The 19,760-nt window shown below is 39.3% G+C and overlaps 2 protein-coding genes across 4 annotated transcripts in view; both read right to left on the reverse strand.

Annotated features, from left to right (window-relative positions):
* The window catches only part of CSE1L (chromosome segregation 1 like), a 22,330-nt gene extending 6,906 nt beyond the window's left edge, over positions 1-15,424 (reverse strand). The window contains exons 1-16 of one of the 2 annotated variants that reach the window (XM_066978048.1): positions 15,293-15,424; positions 12,753-12,848; positions 12,063-12,205; positions 9,759-9,860; positions 9,194-9,339; positions 8,783-8,873; positions 8,397-8,504; positions 7,531-7,623; positions 6,113-6,280; positions 5,884-6,013; positions 5,133-5,198; positions 3,101-3,303; positions 2,119-2,203; positions 1,344-1,405; positions 656-792; positions 391-494 (exon numbers count right to left, since the gene is read on the reverse strand). In XM_066978048.1, coding sequence (XP_066834149.1) covers positions 391-494; positions 656-792; positions 1,344-1,405; positions 2,119-2,203; positions 3,101-3,303; positions 5,133-5,198; positions 5,884-6,013; positions 6,113-6,280; positions 7,531-7,623; positions 8,397-8,504; positions 8,783-8,873; positions 9,194-9,339; positions 9,759-9,860; positions 12,063-12,205; positions 12,753-12,837 — 1,723 coding nt within the window. In that variant the 5' untranslated portion in view covers positions 12,838-12,848; positions 15,293-15,424. Of the gene's footprint in view, positions 1-390; positions 495-655; positions 793-1,343; positions 1,406-2,118; positions 2,204-3,100; positions 3,304-5,132; positions 5,199-5,883; positions 6,014-6,112; positions 6,281-7,530; positions 7,624-8,396; positions 8,505-8,782; positions 8,874-9,193; positions 9,340-9,758; positions 9,861-12,062; positions 12,206-12,752; positions 12,849-14,543; positions 14,939-15,292 lie in introns of those variants that run through there. The other variant, XM_013189747.3, reaches the window with a different exon arrangement.
* A 359-nt stretch (positions 15,425-15,783) lies between these two features.
* ARFGEF2 (ADP ribosylation factor guanine nucleotide exchange factor 2) overlaps positions 15,784-19,760 on the reverse strand; it is a 61,278-nt gene continuing 57,301 nt past the window's right edge. For both annotated transcript variants that reach the window (XM_013188587.3, XM_048072567.2), the window contains exon 39: positions 15,784-19,280. In XM_013188587.3, coding sequence (XP_013044041.3) covers positions 19,104-19,280 — 177 coding nt within the window. In that variant the 3' untranslated portion in view covers positions 15,784-19,103. The remainder of the gene's footprint in view (positions 19,281-19,760) is intronic.

Here is a 19,760-nt window from a genome sequence, read left to right on the forward strand (position 1 = left end):
ATTAAATCAGATCCCAAGGAATTAGGTACAATAAGGGCGAGCACCTGTTGGAAGTGCAATCAATCTATAATCATGACACAGGATAAAGCAAAGCTTCGTTATTCCCACTCCGTAGACTGAGCACAGACGATTAAGCAACTCACCCAAAGTAAAAAGATGTTCTTCACAAGTCACAATACCGTTATGTGTAGTATTTCTCTTTGGTTCCATAAATTTACTGAAAAATGACTTAATACTGGCTGGTAAATAACTGTAGACTGTACAGACCGCTTTAGCATTTTTGCACAAAATTAGGCTTTTCAAATAAAAAATTCAGTAGCCTATAACTATAAGCCTTTACCCCAAATTAACCAAGTTACTCTTACAGTGCAGGACTCACACAGCACTTACCTTTCATTATGTATTCATTTTCAGATGAGCCAGGAAGCGTTAGTGCTTTAAACAGGTTTGTTAGCAGCACTTCTACAAATGGTGCCATTTCCGCAGCTGTAATGCTGTAAGGAAATCACAGGGCTTTAATGATGAAATACATTCACAAACTTCAAGCATCTTACAGTACCGTAACAGCAATAAATGAAAGATCCCCTACCAGTATTTCATCCGTAATGTACTAAAACTAGATAGCAATGAATTTAATTTCTGCTTGGAAACTTACAGAATAGTATTATTTGTCCCTCTCACGGTAAACAGTCTTTCAAGAGCATGGGCTGCATAAGTATGGACCACAATACTTTCTGCTTGAAGATGATTGATTAAGAGAGGAATAGACAACAACAGTTGTTCCTTAGGTACCTAAAAAAAAAAATATAGCAACAAATTATATAAATTACAGAAAAATAGAGATGGTTCAACACTAGAACATAATCACTGAACTCATCAACTGTAAATTGAAAGCGTGGCAGAAAGAAGAAGTCTCAGAAGGCTCCTCCAGTTGCTAAAACACACCTTGACAACTGAGAGGTACCTATTTCTGTCATCTCTTGAGTATTTCCCCTACAATATCAATGTGTGATTTTAAATGCATATATTCCTAATGTTTATTTCTTTTTCCACTTTACTTTGTCTTAATGGGTAATTAAATCTGAGTGGGTCACAGGACTAAGCATGCTAAGATACGCAGTGTCCAATAGCGTATGGACAGAATATAGGCTACATGTCCATTTGATATTTATAGCAGCAGTATCATTTACTTTCAAAACTCAAAATTCAGCAGGAAATGTTATGTATGGCTGTCTAAACACCTGCTGAGTTAACATATGGCCAAGTAAGATAAATTAGGCTTGGCAAGTGTAAAGTAACAGACCACAGTATGTTTTTACTGTAAGAGTAGAAGAAAAACTTACTTGGCTCCTAAAAATCATGATATATTTGATACCATCAGCTTTTAGCACAGGGAATTCATTCACTGCAATAAAAAAAATACACATTACTGAACATATTCTACATATTAGAAGTGATATTAACTCCTGAATCCCCATCCCAGGTAATACACAAAACATTTTTCTGTTTTGCTTAGTTTATGCATCTCTGTCTGGGCACTCTGCAATAACATTAAACATATTGTGCAACTGTTCAACGTAAAAGTTCCCCTTCTGGCTCTGATTCTAGCAGACTGCAATGGCATGTTCCAAGACTACCCACTACCCTCTGAATGTCATAAGATAATTGCTAAAGTATAAATACATCATGTTGCTTAAACCTAGACACCTGTAGTCTCATTAATACACACTAGTACAGGCTGCAACCTGGACTTCAGTACTTTAACTTCTCCGAGTTTTGTTTAACGTAGATGTTTGTTGTAAGGTCTCAATTACAGATGTCAAATTACATTGATTCAACAAGTTAAAGCATGTCAGCGGATAGCAACCATGTGTGTACGTGCCCTGATCTTGCAGACAGCATGCGGTAATCCACCTTTGTTTAAAAACTCATTCATCGCTGGTCAAACTAACTTGAATTACTTCCTATGTGCCAGGTGTAAACAGGCTTCTGGCTCAGAGATAATGCTGATACATGAGCACTTTTTAACTTCTACTTGAGCCTTAAGAAACAATGGTCACAATCAAGGTTCTAGACATATCACAAAAGATAATGCATGAAAACTAACATTAAACTTACCACTAGGAGACTTTAAGTCAGGTAGAATGTGATTCACAAAGAATTCCGTCAGATTAACAAGTTCATTGGCTTTGGTTATTCCATGCTAAAAAAAATAAAATAAAAAAAAACCCTGTTTTTATATATGCTCTCACTGAGCTATTTTTCCCACTGATTTTTGTATCTTTTTAATAAAAGCATTCTAAAGTGTGTATGCCCATAAAAAGATGCAATTTCAATAATCCCAAGCAGAGGACCACCCCATTTCTTAACTTTTTCAGTGTCTAGGTTTCAGCTGTAACACTACTGGGGTTCAAAATTCATTAGTCCTGAGTTGAGGAATAATAGCATATAACAGTAATAACAAACCAGAGTTTTAGACAGAAAAACATTAGCAGCTTATTAACTTGATACTTTTTTTTTTTTTAATGACAAGCCTTTTGAAAATGAAGAGTTTAAGAGTCACACTCCAATTCCGAATGAGAACAGAAAAATTATATAAATACTTCAGTTTTACCTGATTGCCATTTCTAAGACAATAAACACTAACACAACAAGAGACATTATGGAATATAATGACAAAAACCGTGTCGCTCGGATTCCTTCTAGCCTGCTCAACACCACTGATCATCTTCTGTGAAGCTGGATTTGGCCTTCCATGGCTTATAAACTCTGGCTCAGTAACACGTGAAAGCTCACAGATGCTGGACTCAAGCCAATTTTGTTTCTTTATGTCACTGTTTCACACATACTAATAAGACCTGCCAAATGGTCACAAGTGCTTGTTGACTTTGCCCAATCTATCTGAAGATGACATACCATCACATTTCCATCAGCTGTGAAAGTATTATATTACAGATGACTTTTAGTCTCATCAACATTAAACTACTACAAATCTAGTTATTCCCATTTAGAAGCAGAATAAAAGGAATTGCATCAATCCTCTAGTCCTCATAGACATTGTAATTTTTGAATACTTATAGATTAAAACAAATAGCAGTACCTTCTGTGTCTGAGCTTTGGATGCCAAAGACGTGACAAGGTAAATAGCTGCATCTTTGTGCTTCCAGTTAACAGATGGATTCTTTGCATATTCCTGCAGCATGGAATTAACGTATCCAGAAAAAATCCCTGTCACAGGCCCCTCAAAAAACTTGCACAGGCCTCTGACCAGATCACAAGCTGCTCTGCGTCTGGTGTCAATATCTGCACAAGAACAAAAGGTTCTTTGGATATGAGAAAATACATAGCTTTTCATGTTACTAAGCACAATAATTAAAATGTATCAGAAATGCACAGCTTTTCAAGCTACAGCCACACTCCACATTGATGCCTAAGAACACATTTAACTCTTCTTACTTAATTTAATACCAAGGGCTATTTGCACAGCAAAATGAGGAATGGACACCTAACAGTAATGCACGTGTTTTCACTGTTTTCAATGTACCCTACAGAAAGTTTCAGCAAGGATTCAGGGGGAGGCTTTTTACTATCTTGATAATTACACACAGAAACGTACTGAGTCTGGCAGTTATGAGTTAAATTTTTCTCTACAACAGCCTGTATGATGATGTGTTTTTAGACTGGTGACTAAAACTGCCTTAATAACACACCAGTGTTTTGGCTCTTGCTGAGCAGTACTTACATGGTGTCAATGCTTTCTTTTTCCTTCTCTGCCTTCCTAGCAAGGAAGCTTGAGGTGGGCAAGAAACTAGGAAGGGACACAACCTGGACAGCTGATCCAAAGGGACCACAGTGCTATTATCCCATGCCATGTAACATCATGCTTGGCAATAAAAACTGAGGGTAGAGTGTTTTTGAAAAGGCAACCATTGCTTGGGGACAGGTTGGGCATCAGTGTACTTGTGGGAAATGGTAAGCAATTGGCTTTTCCTTCTGTTTTCTTCCTCTTTCTTTCACTTATTAAACTATCTCAACCCATGAGTCTTCTCAGTTTTGCACTGCCTAGTCTCTTCCCCCATCCCATCACAGCAGGGTGGGGAGTACGCAAACTGCTGTGTGGTGCTTAGCCACTGGTTAAAAACAAACAGTATTTTTTTCTAGTAAAAAATCTGTAAAAATTGTCTCAAGAAAAAAAGAAAAAAAAGGTCAGCTGGTCTTTAACACTATATACTAATAGAAGGGACAAAAGGAAAATAAAGCAAGTGAATTTAAATGCAACAGAGTGCATTTCTAAAGACATCTCAGAAGAACACAAATACTTCTTGTCTAAATTCTCTTAAAAGCAGAAATAGCTAACAAGCTTTTATAAGCTTCACTAATACCTATAATCCTGGATAAGAATGATAAAATATTTGCTTGAAAAAAAATCAAAACTTTTTCCTCTACTTCCAATGTACAGGAATTTCTCAAACCTATTATGAAGTTCCATTCATCTAAAAGTGTCAGTCAGCGCTATGTCGGCGGCACAGAACAGCCCATACAGAGTTATCACACAGATCTAGATTTGGTTCATTTGTGCGCTGACCTGGCTGGAGACAGACAATCAGAAAATCAAGCAGCTCTGTTAGCACAGCGCTGTGTTTTCAGGACAGTTATTACAGTGGTTGGAACACAGTGCCAGCATACGAAGGCAGGCTGCCGTCCAGCTGGCTTCATCACAGATTTGTATGCAGAACTGGTCAGAGTTTCAGTTTAAACACAACAGACTACCAAATAGAGGCAGAGAGTCTATCCACGTTATTTAAAACTCCACGCACAGGAACTAAATACACAACTATGGCCACTACTCAGCATTGACTTACAGGCTATATTTGCTGATACGAGAACACGTGTAGCGCAGGAGACATACCGATCCAATTAAGAAAAGAAACTATAAAAACATTGTTCAAAACAAAAAGACACTGGGACAGGCACATCCTGACAGTAAACTTGACCAAAAAACTGGATAAAATATCTTAAGGAAAAAAGCTTCCCAAGTTCAAAAATAAGTTTTAAAAGCCTCAGTATATTGCTTCAGCTCTTCAGAGCTATATTTAAAGACCAAGTATTCTTAGTATAAATCTGTGGATTACCAGATCCTTCCAAATCCCTTCTTATATATTCTTCAGAATTATCTTCAAATGCTTCTTCATCAGCAGCTGAAAATATAAAATACATAAGAGTTTTAATACTGAGATGTTTTTTATGCTAAAAAGGGGTATCATTATCAACTTATTTTTTCAAGTACTTCTCTGTAACACTCATAGACATTAATCAGAAATATCCAGTCAGACTAGCCTGTTTAGCTTGCTGCCCCACAAATTGCAATCTTTCATACTCATGAGCTAATGCATTCCTGATTTAAAAGACATATTCAATACTAAGTGTATTTAAAAGAGTTTTCCGGAGTCATAAACTTAGAGATACTTCTTATTGCTGTAACACATTTGGAACACAATGCATTTTAGATACTAGGATTAACATAAATCCATCTTGGAGAAACAGACATTACAATTCAGTAGGCCGTATATCCATGCCTATTTAGGCTCCTTCGATTATTCTGGTGTTCACTTCAAGCATGAAAACATATTGATGGCACATGACTTAGACATTCTATATTTTTCAATTTGAGATCACAGTAGGACAGAAGAATTATTAGATACATTCATACAACAATTTTACAAAGCCCATAGCACAGCAATTTGCTGTAGAAACTTGGTTTTGAATCTAGTACTAAAGTACACGGGATGTGATCCTCAATTCTTAGTCCTGTAAAGCAAAACATTATTATAATTACAGTTATATTTTACTGTGTCTTTGAAAATTCATATCTTGAAAAGGTACCTCTAAATTCCATATTGGGAACAATAACTTTTTCACAGATGCTTGTCAATGTATTCTGGTCTTCAAAGAGATGCTTGTAATGTGGTCTTTCACAAACTGAGGCCAGAAACTGGATTGCATTGCTAACCAACTAGAATAGAAGCACACACAAAACACATACAACTTTAGCATGAATGAATAATTTATAATTCATTATTGAACTTGACAAGATCACTTTTTAACAGCTTACCAAGTCATATTTCACTTCTTGGCCTGTTGTGACTAACAGATTCCAGATTGCCGTTACAAAACGTGGCAGGTAGGGCTGGAATTCTTCATCATATTTTTGAGCATATAAAGCAGCATTATCACAAATTTGTGATTTCAAGAGCTCCAGTAACCCAGCTTCTTCTTCATCCTCACATAAAACAAAAGTAGGAACTTAAGCATCCACATTTCAACACTACTTAAGTATTAAAAGTATCAACATATTTCAAGGAAATACAGTATTATTTTACCATGTTCTAAGTAGGTCAGAGAAACCCATCCCACTTTCCTGGAACTACTGTATTTTGCTGATTTGTACTGGAAGTGCACTACAGTTCATACATTTGTGCTATTATATTCACAATTCAAATAACGGTACTACACACTTTAAGTGATTTAGACCCGGAAAGATTCAGTGCAGAATTAATTTTCCTATTAAATTTGTAAAAGGTAACACAAAGCACTGAAAGTACACATTCAGGAGGCATTCTATCTTGCTACTTTAAATTGATACAGTTGCTAGAAGTGTGTTTTTTTTTCCCGCCTTCTCCATATCAGCACAGATGTTTGTGGAACTGCAAAGCGAATTGGAAAAATGTGTTGGAATAATATTAATAATTAAAAAACACCACACAAAGAACACCCTCCCTCTTTTTTTTTTTAATCCCAACTTTCAATTTTAATGCATGTCAGCATGCAACTGCATGGATGTCTGTGCTTGGATGTCAGTTCAGCCCACAAACAAAAGAGAAGAGCAAGAAAAAAGATAAGCAAGGCTTCTTTTGCACCATCGCTAGCCTAAAATGACCATGAAACTATAGCACAAGATGCACTTAATGTGCCCCCGATATATTTTAAAGGCATTTATAGTTTCATTGGCTCCACCACGTGGCAAGCTACTGTACTGCATCTGGAAGACAACAGCGTTTAAAATAAGGAAAGCATTGCACAAAATGAATTTGAGCTTTGATGACTTGGTATCGCTTTTCACATGTGAAACTACTAATTATTATAATTAAGCAAAGACAGCAAATGGCAAACTAAACTACTTAAAGATGTCATGCCTTATATGTTCACATGTTTCAAGTTCTTTAAGATACCCTGTGTTCTAAAGGTTACTTTCGCAGATCCCCTCAAAAGAAGATATTCACTGACAAGTATTGGTAATTTGACTTCTGCACACAGCTACCTATACCTGTAACTAATATGTAACTTCAAGAACTGGAAACCAAATTTTTAGACAATGGAGCTACTTCTCTTAAATTGCATTTCCTTATAGTCATTCTATTTCTTTGTTTACCCAACAAAGGAAACATTACATCACTCAGAATTAGACCTCGGTTCTCTTATCAGCCCTCTCCACCATACAGAGGCAAAACAGGAGGTTTATGCAGTACTTACATCAGTCTGCAAAAGTTTATTATCTAAAGTTAAAAGAGTATGAAAATTTGTCATCCATGTTTCCATGTTATCTTCAAAAAACTCAGGAAGATCCTGTGAAGGAAAAGCATAAATCGACATTTTAATTTGTGACTGCACTGCTCAGATAATATATCTTTGTTTTAAGTAATATGTATCCACCTTATAATCTACTAAGGGACAATGAATTGTGGAAAATACATCTACGAAACAAAACACTACCACCTTGCCCTGCCCTACTACAAAAGCAACCCCATAAATGAAAACCCGACAGACAGAGGCTTTGAAGCACATTTCCAAAAATACTAGTTGCTTATACCCTATATAGCCTACAGCTTTATATGGAAAGAACTTTATTTCCCCTGTCTCTTAGAATAAGAAAGCACAGACCTTCCTTTTAGCTCCAACTTGTTCTTTTGCCCAATATAGAAAGAGCAGCCCAGCAATCAAGTCATGATCATCACACTTCACAGGGTTATGCTCACGGTGAAACACTATACATCACCTCAGCAGAGTCTATTTTTACCATTTTTCATACAGTGCATTTGTTTAATGCTAGAAATTTAGATCTCATTAAAAAAATAAAACTCCACTAGAATTGCTTGCTACTATAGTGCTATAGTTACTAGTTTAAACTAATTGACTTTCATCTACTTGACTGAATTCGTATCGGTACAGATGCATTAATAAAAGAGCACAGCGGGTATAAACTCAAGCATTTGACTTTTGTCTTTCATGGCTCATACTCAGAGATGGCCTTAAAGGCTGCCTCAAATGGATCCTATAAATAAGAGCGTAACAGCTTTGTGAAATCAAAGCAAAACTATTAGAAAAACAAGGAGACTCACCTGAAAATTTAAACTGTAGAACAGCTTCGCAATTAGAACGAGAGAAGAAAATAGAACCTTCAAAGCACTAGCATCATTTGCATGTGTGCTGCAAAGTTCAATAGTTGCCTAGAAAAAGACATAAGATTCAGTGAAGTAACACACACACAAACCAGATCAACAAGAGATATTGACAAGTATCACGTGACATGGTATTTTTCACTTTTTTTTTTAAAACCAGAAAATACAGTTCCTTTTCTTCCTCTTACTGATCCCATCTCATTCCTCACTCTAGCTGGAACATCATTAACAGTTCCAACTGTTTCTAAGTTTTCCTTTTGTAGACATTCACGACAAGCAATTCAGAACGCTAGACTTGTTTTTAGAAATTATTCAACAATAAATACCTTAAAGAGGTTTGTCAAGGGCAATGCAAAGGCATCAAGTACAAGTTTGATCTCTGTCCATAATTCATTTGACTTAAATTCATGGCGGTACCTGATAAGTGAGAAAAAAAAATACACAAAAAATAGAATAGTCTTCAGTTGACACAAGTTAATTTAGGAAGAAATGTGATTTTTCACACTGGACCTTGAAACAAATCTGGTCAAGTAAACACAAGAACTAAACAGCATAGTTAAAGACTATGAAAGGTGTAAAATTTGATAACCACTTCAAGTCTTACTAAAAAGTCAATCAGCATAATTAGAGCCACAGAGGTAAACTTTGTAAATACAAAAAAATTAAGTCCAACAGTAAAAAGTCTGAGTCAAACAAAAATGTTTTGACCCATATATTAATTCCCTTATTTCCAATACCTTTTAAATAAAGAGTGAGCAGTACGAAGGACCCCGTTAATGACATGGAAATCTCCACTTTGAAAACGATTCACCATTTCTGTCAGCAAGTCTGGCCATTTCTGAGGGAAGTCTTCCCGACCAATAATACTAATAGCATCACTTAACTGGAAAGGAAATATAACCATTACATGATATAATAGCAGACTACTTACAAAAAGAATGCAGCTGTCATGCCAGATGTTACAAATATTTAAGAATGCTTATTGTTCTTGTCAGATTCAAAAATCATCGGGTTAAGCATCTACTATTTTTCATCACAAGAAATCTCACTTTAAATCCAATGTATCTGCACGTGCAGTTTCACTTTCTACAATTATTATACTTAACCACCTAGTGCTGGAACTTAGATATAAGATATTTTTTTAAAGTGGGCAGAAGTACCTTCAACAATATACTCCAAGTTATTTGGATAGAGGTGATGTCACTGGAAGGCCAAGGGAGCGCTGCCAGTAACCAGAGCCTCTTAGACACACTTGCAATATTCTAAAAGTCTCATGGACACAACCAGAAATTGCCTTATTACCTGCTTTTGTATTTGTTCTGGGCTGCTAAGCATCAAGGGCACGATGTTGGCTTTAATGGCTATCCTGTCTGATTCACAGATTTTGTTCGGTTCATCCTCCACCTACAATTAGAACAATAATTAAGTCATAGGCATATTAGTACACTTCAGGCACTGTGCAAATACCAGTACTTCGAAGCCAAGACATTTATGCAACTATTACGTTGTTGAAGAAGCTAAGAGATCTGTCAAAGCCTACAATGAATCTCACAGTGGTATCTGAAAAAAGCTGAAAGAAATTACACCTTTCTACAAAACCTTGAACTAATTTTCTCCTCTAACACCAACTTTACAAAACAATTCAGCAGCAACAAGGGTGGGTGCACGTGCCAGTAACATACATAAATTTAACCAACAGTCTCCTTTTTCAGCACACCAAACCATGTCTGTCCTCATTTCTGCTAACCTCAAAACTTACTGTGTGCGAGCTGCCTCGAGCCTTGTTTTCTAGAAACTGTACAGGAAGATGGGTGCAGGTGACACACACACACAAATGTTAACATGGGCTTTAAGAATTAGCCAACCAGTTCAAAACCTTGTCAGTCAGTAGTACTAAGTGGTAGTAAATTATGGCATCTCTATTAAAGAAATAAAATTCTAAGGCTTGTCACCAACCAGTGACAGTCACATTATCTGTGATGACAGCACTGAAGTTTAGAAACCTAGAAGTCATCCAGCACTGCAGAGAGTAATTCAACAATCTTAAGATGCCTTTAAGCAGATGGCACTACTAAACTTGTACTTAGATAGATGAAGAGGAGAGAGGTGGTAGTGAAATGAGAAACAGCAAATCCTACTTGTTTGAGGTTATTTATGAGATTTTTTCCAAGGAAATTAGGCTTTTTTTTTTTTTTTTTAAACAAGACATGGAAAGCAGCATGGGTGACCATCTTACAAATACTTGAAATAAAACCAAATCCAAGAAAAAAAATAAAAAGCACACTCTTCCCTCTCTCCAGAAATGCCCTACACAGCTGGCTTTCCAGGGTCTACCAAATCAAAGTGCTTAAGTAAGCAAAACCCTTTTCCTTCCTCTGAGCTTTGTATCAGTCCAAGTTCAATGCTATTAAATTATACCATTTGATCTAAGTAAGGCAGCCTTGAGGCTGTTCATGTTCACACAGCTTCTGAAATGAAAGCTTCAATTTTGAAAAAAGCAATGTGCTTGAAGTCACACAGCAATCCTACCAGTCCCCTGGATGCACTTACTGCAGGGCATCTCCTCCTACTCCAACACAAAACCTCATGCTGAAGAACTTCAGTAACCCATACCAACGAAGACACAAATTTTTCTGTAACTGAGTGCTATTTCTACTGTAAATACTCTACAGATAAAGATGGAAATTTGGAGAAATGACTGAAAATGCAGTGTTACCAACACAAAGTTCTAGAAATTTCATGCCAGAGTGAGTGTGCTGATTTTAACAAACGTAACCAGATCTAGGACTGCAATAGCTTCTTAATATTTGCATGACAGGCAGGGGAAGAAAAGGCACATGCAAATTTTTAAATAGGCACTGAGACATAAAACAAGAGTACACATTTGGTACTCTTTCAGATATACAAACAGTTCTTTCTGGGAGACAAAATACAAATACTAGCAATTAATATCTTTCATCACTGAAGGATTTGAGCTCTTGAACGTAATACTTTACATCATTAATTAAATTCCACTAATGAGGAAAGTTCTAAATGATTTTTTTTTCTGACATCTTCAAAATAAAGGATAAAATGAAGTTAAATGGCAATATTTCTATCTTACGTCTACAAATACTTCTACACGTTAGACCGTCAAGGCTTCTATGCCCCAGAAGCACTAACATGAAATAGAAACCAGCATCATCACTTCCAGCTGCAGTGCTGGCTAGAAATGGCGCTAACACTACGCCAATAGATACAGGCCAACCTGGGCAGCTCACAAATATAGAAACTTCGCAATCATTTTGGTGTAAAAACATTACAGTTAGTTAAATGGGCTGTAAATATTGTACGCATATTTCTAAAGAAGTACGATCACAGGAAGAATTCTTCCTTCACCATTTTATCCCCCAGCTCTATTTCTTTTTTAATAGAATGGATTCCAACAGAGGAGGTTTTAGTCCCTTATCCCTAAGTTACGCTTGGTGTTTGTTTCCTATATGATCTATCTTCTCTCGCAAAGTGAAAACATACAAGCATTCTTCAGTTCAAGGTTACTACAGACTACAGTATTGGATCTTAAAAGGATTACTAGATCTTAGCAGAACTACTCACTAGAATACCTACAATTCTCCAGTTCCTTTTAATGTAGTTCTTGAATGTTACAGATGCACAAACTTTGATGACATTTTCCTGTGATTTCTCCAGCAGCGTTAAGAGTAACAATGGATAATTCTGGCTTCCTTCAACTGACTCAAGAAACTTTTCCGCTGTGAGAGAATACAGTAAGGTTAGCAAAGGTTGAACTGATTTTCTAACTGGAGTCCTACGATTTCTCAAAGGTCCATTTAAAATAATCAACACATGAACACATCTCCAGAGCCTCACAACAACAGATACACTGGGCAAGTACCAAAAGGTACTGTAGCTTCTTCATTACTAAGCTCTTTAATGCTTCTGCTATTAACAAAAGCTCTCAATTCAAAGCAGGCTGTGGAAATATAGCCTCTTCAGCATTTTTAAAAGCCATGTCCTGACAGAAGCCAGCCCCTGTTCATCATAAACAGCATCCCTGTTTTAAATAACAACAGTACAAAAAAAGTCAGGAAAAAAATATGAAAAGCAAACAGAAAATAAGTTTATATTTACATCCACCCTTCACTAGGTGTCAAGTTTTTGTTTTCTTGTTGTTTTTTAAAGGAGACAGAGAATTTCTGTAAAATAAGTTTTGCATAAACTTCAGCTGAAGTTTGTTATATACAGACTGAAGAGCTAAAATGAAACCAAACTTCTTGGTCTCACACGACAATCACTTACCAGGACGCCTTATAGCAGGATCTGGATCCAGTGTTTTCTTTAGATACTCAGTTAAGGTCTGTAAATTGGCATCGCTCAGCTCCATTTTGGCAGAACCTATGACCCACAAGTAGTTTTGTTAAAAACACAAATTAGAAAATCCAACCTATAAGCTACGCATACGTAAAACTTGATTCCGCAGAAGACACCCATCTGCTCTTTTTGACTACGTTTCATAAAGCATGGTCTCATCTTATATGGCTGGTGCAATAAAACAACAGCTAGCATGCACTAAACACAAAAGAAAAAACATTCAATTTTTTCAACTCCACATAGCTGTTACTGAACGGTTTATTGAAACCAAGCTCCTAAAACAGGACCACACATCCAGTGAACCATTACTCAGGTACAGCGCAAAGATGATCACTTACTCTTTCATGACAGCATGAGTTGGGTTTTGCTTTTGAGAACTACTGTCAGCCACAGAAACCTACTCCTGGTTGAAAAGCTGAATAGCCCTGCCTTAGATAATTGGAAATGGAGCAATTCAAAGTGCATTGGAGAGTAAAGGTTTGCTTAAAATAAATACTCATTATCTACAGAAAACTCTGAACAGAAAATGAATTTCTATAAAGATGAAAGACTGCACACTGCCAAAGGGGTTGTCCACTCTGCAAAATTAACTCAGACTAGGGTAGGCATTCATTTAAACAGCAATACTTATTTCAGAATAACTTTGTGCAAATAAATCAAATTAGTCCTCCCTAGTCATCCTCCCACAGATACCCTCATACTCACCACAGTGATAGATTAACTTCACAGCTTTAAATGGAATACTTAAAATCACAGTAACACTAAAACAGTATCAAGAAATGCTGTAATAGATGTGTTGTGTAGGGTATCACCACCTATTATAGAATCATTTAGGTTAGAAAGGACCCTTAATATCACTGAGCCCATCACCTAACACTACCAAGTCCACCGCAGAACCCCATCCCTAACTGCTGCACGCAGCCATCTTCCTCACCAACAGCACGGCTCATTTGCTAGAGAAATAATGAGGAACCAAAGGCTATTTTTCCCCTGGAGTTTCTAAGTGTTAAGATAGGCTGAAATTTACCCACCCCACTTTGCATTTGTTCTATGTTGACAGTGAGTGCAATAAATACAGTTTCTATTTAAGCACGTTTGCCAAGGAAGTGAGTTTTAATTACTCCGTTTTTATTTTACGCTACCTATATCACTGGAAGAGGGGGAGCAGTGTCCCTCCCTTCTGGGGGTTTACTTGCCTGTAGCCTTATTCACCTGTACACATCAACCAACAAAACCCTAACAGAGTACAGGGTAAGCAAACAGCTCCAGCAACAGTCACCTCATCTGTTCTCCTACAAAACGACCTCATGTATCAGTGGTGTGATGCTGAAACAAATACTGAAACCTTTCAGAAAGAGAGGAAAAAAAAATATCTGCTTTGGAAAAGTCGGCAAGACTGAGGTACAAACCCATGTGGAAATCATTTCATAAAAGCCTGAACCTGACCCAACATGGAAGCCAAACTCAGAGCGCGCTGCTCGGTTTGGTGGGGATCCTGCCTGGCCTTCTCCAAATGCCTCATACCCACACAGCACACAGGGGTCCCACGCCTCGAGCCGGCTTCGGGCTTATTTTGAAGGCCAAAGGTGATGACCTGAGGCCGCTGTTCCATGCCGCCCACAGAGCAGTGATGTTCACCTGCCGGCTCTCGGCTCCTCACCCCCTCCTCCAGCTGTTCCTTCCCTGCTGCCTCCCACGAGGGACACGAGCGGCTCTCACCACAGCAGCCCAAGGCTTTTCGCTGCGCGCCGCTCTGCGTCCCCTCAGCAGGCCAGGCAAGACGAGAAAGTTTCGAACTCCCTCTGCAGAACCCCCCAAAGGCGCCGAACGCTTCCCTGCGGTACTCCGGCCAGCAGCAGACAGCTCAAAGGGGAAATTAAAAATAAACCCCAAAAGCGCGGCCGGCCTCGCGCTGCGAGGCGCCTCAGCGAGCTGCTCCGGCACCGCTGCCGGGCACGGCCCGCCTGAGGGGGCGCGGGGGCGGGCTGGGGGCAGACCGCCGGGTCACGGCCGCACCGCATCGCCATGGGACCACCGCAGGGATCACCTCCGCGGCTCCCTCCCGCCGCAGCAGGAGGCCGAGGGGAGGCCGGCGGCGGGGACGGAGCGCGGAGGGGAGCCCTGGGCAGCCCGGTCCCGATCGCGGCGCGGTCCCGGCCCCGGCCCCGGCGCCTCAGCCCGGGATGGCGCCCAGGGGTGGGGGCGCAGGGCCCCGCCGCCCTCACACTAACTTGCTCCCCGCCGCCTCCCCGACTGACAACCACGAACGCCAATGAGCGGAGCCGCCTGCCAGCCGCCGGCCAATCGTGGCGCGCGGGAGGCGGGCCGAGGCGCCCCAGCATGGTGAGCTGCGCCTCTCGCTGCGCCGCGGGCCCAGCGGGCCGAGCGCGGAGCGGAGCGCTGCGGCGCGGTGCCGAGAGCCGGGCGGCGGGGCTGCGTTAGGGCCGGGCGGCGCGGGCGAAGCTCACCTGGCGGCTGCCCCGGGGCGGCGGCGGCGGCGGCGGGGCGGGCTGGGCCGTGCGGGCCGGGGCTGCGCCTCACATTCAAACCGCGCCGAGAGGGCGCGGCGGCGGCACCGTGACGGCAGCGCGCGGGGCGGGGGCGGGGCCTGGCCGCAGGGCCAATGGGCGGCCTCTCCTTCCGCGCGGCGAGCCAATCGCGGACCCGCTCCCCACACGGGGCTGGCGGCCAATGGGCGGCCGCGGCCCGCGGGGCGCTGCGGCGGGGCCGGGCCGGGCCTGCGGCTGAGGGGGGAGGTGGCTGCTGTGAGGGAGAGGAGGAGGAGGAGGAGGAAGGCGGGACGGGGCTGAGGGCTGCCACCAGCCGAGCCCCAGGGGGCCTCTGTGCCTCACACCACGTAATAAGGCCCCGAGGGACCGGGTTAGTCAGTATCCTGCTGACCAGAGGCACCCCCATCCCCGTAAAGTCCAAAAAAAAAAAAAAGCACAAAAGACACACACCGCTTCTTAAAACTTTATTGATTTACCACTTAATTAAAGCATGGAATATTATAACAGTACTATACAGAGTATTTTCATGTAGAAAACTTTACATAGTTTTTTCATATTTTATAATTTCGCTATTCTCTCAAAAATGTATACATCCGTTGGGCAAAGTACTGCTCTTTAAATTATTGGTAGTAAATGCACTTAATACGGAGGTCCTCAAAAACATAGGCATTTTAAATAGGTGAAAACATACATTTTACACAGAAATAACAGTAAAGGTGCTGAACAAACAATTTACATACTAAAGGGAGCCGCACTTTTGACAGGAAAAGCTCAGTTTTAAAAGGTTCTGTATTTAATCCTTCAATAGACAGCAAAAAGTTGGGGGCTGGTTGCTTGCATTAGTGAAAGCTGTTCTGGATTGTTCTGGTTACAGCTCAGAAAGTGACATGAAACACAGGTAATAAACCTCTGAAAATAACTTCCTTGTAAGATGGTAGAATCAACGTGGAAGGGAGGTTTTAGGATTCTCGTTACTGTCCCTCCACTGCTTACCTGTTTCCTACAAGGTTCGAAAATAAGTAGCAATAAATACCATGCAGTCTCCATATTAATACCGTTATAGTTAAAATCACTTTATACTTTAATTTGTTGCATAACACTACTTCAAAAGTCTAACCTTGTTTTTATTACTCCATGTATTGCACAGATGTTGATCTCTACCAGGCCATGCTGACACAGAACCCTGCTCTCGTTCATAGTTCCACTGCAGCCTAGGAAACTACTACAGGCAAAGTCTTATCGTCAGCAGAGTCAGGACAAGATCAGAACCAGCAGTGATTACTGCAGGAGTTTTGGCTCAGCATTTTTAGCTTCCCGGAGATGTCTGTGGGTTATGATCTTTCTGACTGTATAGGGGAAAACAAAAAGCTGATGCAAATACAATTGTTTCAGGTATTACACTTAGCAAACCACTCTTATTGCTTTAACATCTACAATCAATTCAGAGAACTGAGACAGGATTAAGGCTGTGTCAATCCCACTGCATTCCAGTCCCCTCTTCTCCTTCATGAACTGCAGTAAGTCTAAAACGTTTCTAATGTCACGTGCCTAATTTCAGCAGTTTATAAATGGCATAAATACAATACAAGCTCTAATAAAAGGAGTCTCTCAGGACTAAGGCTGAAGGAAAGGAATGATTAAAGGCCCTAACTGTATATGTAGAGATAGTACAAATGTTGCACGTTAAAGAAAGCCCATGATGCAGTTGTAACTTCAGATTTGAAAATTATGAGACAGGAGTTGTAAGGCTTTCAGAACAATAAAATAAAGAATAATTATGCAACTCTTTACAGTTTTTGTTTTGATAGGTGATAAGGGTATACATTCAATGAGGCAGTGACATTCAAAAATCTGAAATATATATATTTTAAGGACTATCTAGGGCAGGAAGAAAAAAGAAGGACCTATTCTTACATATTTAAATATAATTAAAATAAATACATTTTTTTACTGTAGTTAAGAGACATTACCAGGGAACAAGCAACTATACTAAATGCAACACAAAAGGACATCTGAAATGCAGCAAGTTAAATATTAGCATTGCTTATTTTTCAGTCTTTTCCTATGGCAAAATGCAGCCCTATATTTCCTCCTACAAAATATTAGTGTATAGATTTATCTACAGGATGTTTAAAAGTTAGAGAGCTGCAATCATGGTTTACTTTTCTTTGGTTGAAAATAAAATCATGAAAGCCTTACTGGTATTATTGCCTGCAAAACAATTGCCAAACAATGCTTACATTGAACAAGCCAATTTACTGAAGAACGCTGTAAGAATCCTTTCGAAATAGCTCAAAAGAAAAAAATATTATATCCCAATGCTATGACAACTATGGCTGCCCTACCAGGAAATTCAACTTATAATGCAAAAGAATAGTTTGAACACAATACCATTTTTTCATTGTTGTTGTTAAATACTCTTATATTTGAGGTTTGCTGATATGAGTAGCACAATGATTAACATAACACTTTTGTTTACATATATTTTAGGAAGTGGAACTTCTCCATACTTTTCCATTTCAGAAAGTCCAAAACTTGAAATTAAAATTAGTTCAAAGGACAAAATTCAGTCCTGCAGTACTGCACTTGCAAATTGGTGTTACATCACAGAAACCTGATGCATTTGGAGGAAAGGAACATCTCCAGGGTAAGCAAACCTGTAGTGTTAAGTCACATTTGGTTCATATATACTTGGAAAGCAAAGAAATATATTGGTTACTGTTATAGTACATGAATGATCTTAAGTTTAATTTTGCTAGAGCTGTCATGAGAATTCAATTTTTACATCACAATAGGAACTAACAGCTGAAAACAGAAGTGATTTGCACAAAGACAAATCACAAGCTGCAAATCTGCAGTAAAAAGACAGAACTGGCTAGGTATTAAGGATAAGACTTATTGCTAAACAGACAATTGTTACTGAATACATTATGGTCATGGGTAAACAAGTTTTTTTTTTTTTTTAATTGCTTTGAACCCTGTTTTAAATATTACTGTAGATGCTTTCTGTCCATGATTTGGCAATGTACAAAAGTCAATGGAAAGTTTAAAAGTCTTTTCTTTTTTTAATACCTTTAACTCAAAACTGACAAGCTAAATGGGGTAGATACTACTGTGTACTCCTGATGTAAAACCTTCCATAACAATAAAAATGAATCTTGGTAGGTGAAACACTGATAATAAAAGAAAATAGTTTTAAAGTGACTTGCTAAACAACAGGAAAACCGCTTCCTCAAATATCCTATGGGCTGTCCACTATGACACTCTGCTGGGTCTAGCCATGTGCACACAAAGAAAAACCCAGAATGATCTTGGGTGGTCATTAGCCACTGCAGTATAGTTTATTATGAACACACGCTAACATCACAAGGCTATACAACTATATTCATTATTTCCAAGGGGCATAATTTCCATCAAGGAATTCAGCTGATTTATAAGATTTAGTTGGGCTGCAAGACTGAACAATTGATAAAAGACTAGAAGAGACAGACTCAATCGTAAGGATGACGAGCATTGAAACAAATAGACTTTACATCCACTGTATTAACTTTGTAAGCAACAATTTAAATAAAAACTGCTGATAGTCTCATAGGATGGACAGGAGTTTTTTTTCCCCACCCACCCCCCAATCCCTCCCCAAATGCCACTGTGGTAAGAGTAACTCGCTGCTCTGTTGCTAGACCAGGGTTCCATTTTTTCCCCATCCACTTCAATCCATCTCTGGAACACAGCTTTATGTACAAGCAGAAGTAATCAACTCTACTTAGGGCTACCACGAAGGTAAGTGTGTCCCAGTTGTCCGTATTTGCTCCTCTGTTATGCAGATTTTGAACACAACACCTATACGCAGGAAGAACTTCCGTAGCACAGCTCGAAGCTCAGGAATCAGGTCAAATTGCATGATTTCACACAAGTACGGATAATAGGTTGAAGCATGTGCCCTAAACTATCAGAGGAGATAAGAAAAGAGAAAGTTATTCTCTATTCCAGTAGGAAAGCGCAGAGTTTCTCTCATAACACCGTAGCAACATGGACATCACTGAATTGCTGCTAAATGGTGAAAAAACAAATCACTACTACCTCCAGTTTCTTCAAATATTGATAAACTGCAACAAAACATTCAAGACTATGCAGGAGTGAACTGGAATTACAAAATTAACAATACAAGGAAGAAAAAAAACACCAAAAACAAACACCACACTTTTAAATTTTCCAATACAGTTGGAAAAAATACTTCTGGAATACTCCTGGAGAAAAAAAGCCACCCACAGCCTTAAGCAGAAGTTTTTCTTCATGTGATACTCCAGGGAATATTTGCATTCACCTTTTCCTCAAAAGGGCTGAGATCCCAAAGGTTGTTTTTCACCATTACTGTAAAGGAACTAGAATTCCAATTTTATAACGATGAAGTTTACCTCTGTAATTC

The sequence above is a fragment of the Anser cygnoides genome, chromosome 16 (genome assembly GCF_040182565.1).
Source record: "Anser cygnoides isolate HZ-2024a breed goose chromosome 16, Taihu_goose_T2T_genome, whole genome shotgun sequence".
Classification (NCBI taxonomy): domain Eukaryota; kingdom Metazoa; phylum Chordata; class Aves; order Anseriformes; family Anatidae; genus Anser; species Anser cygnoides.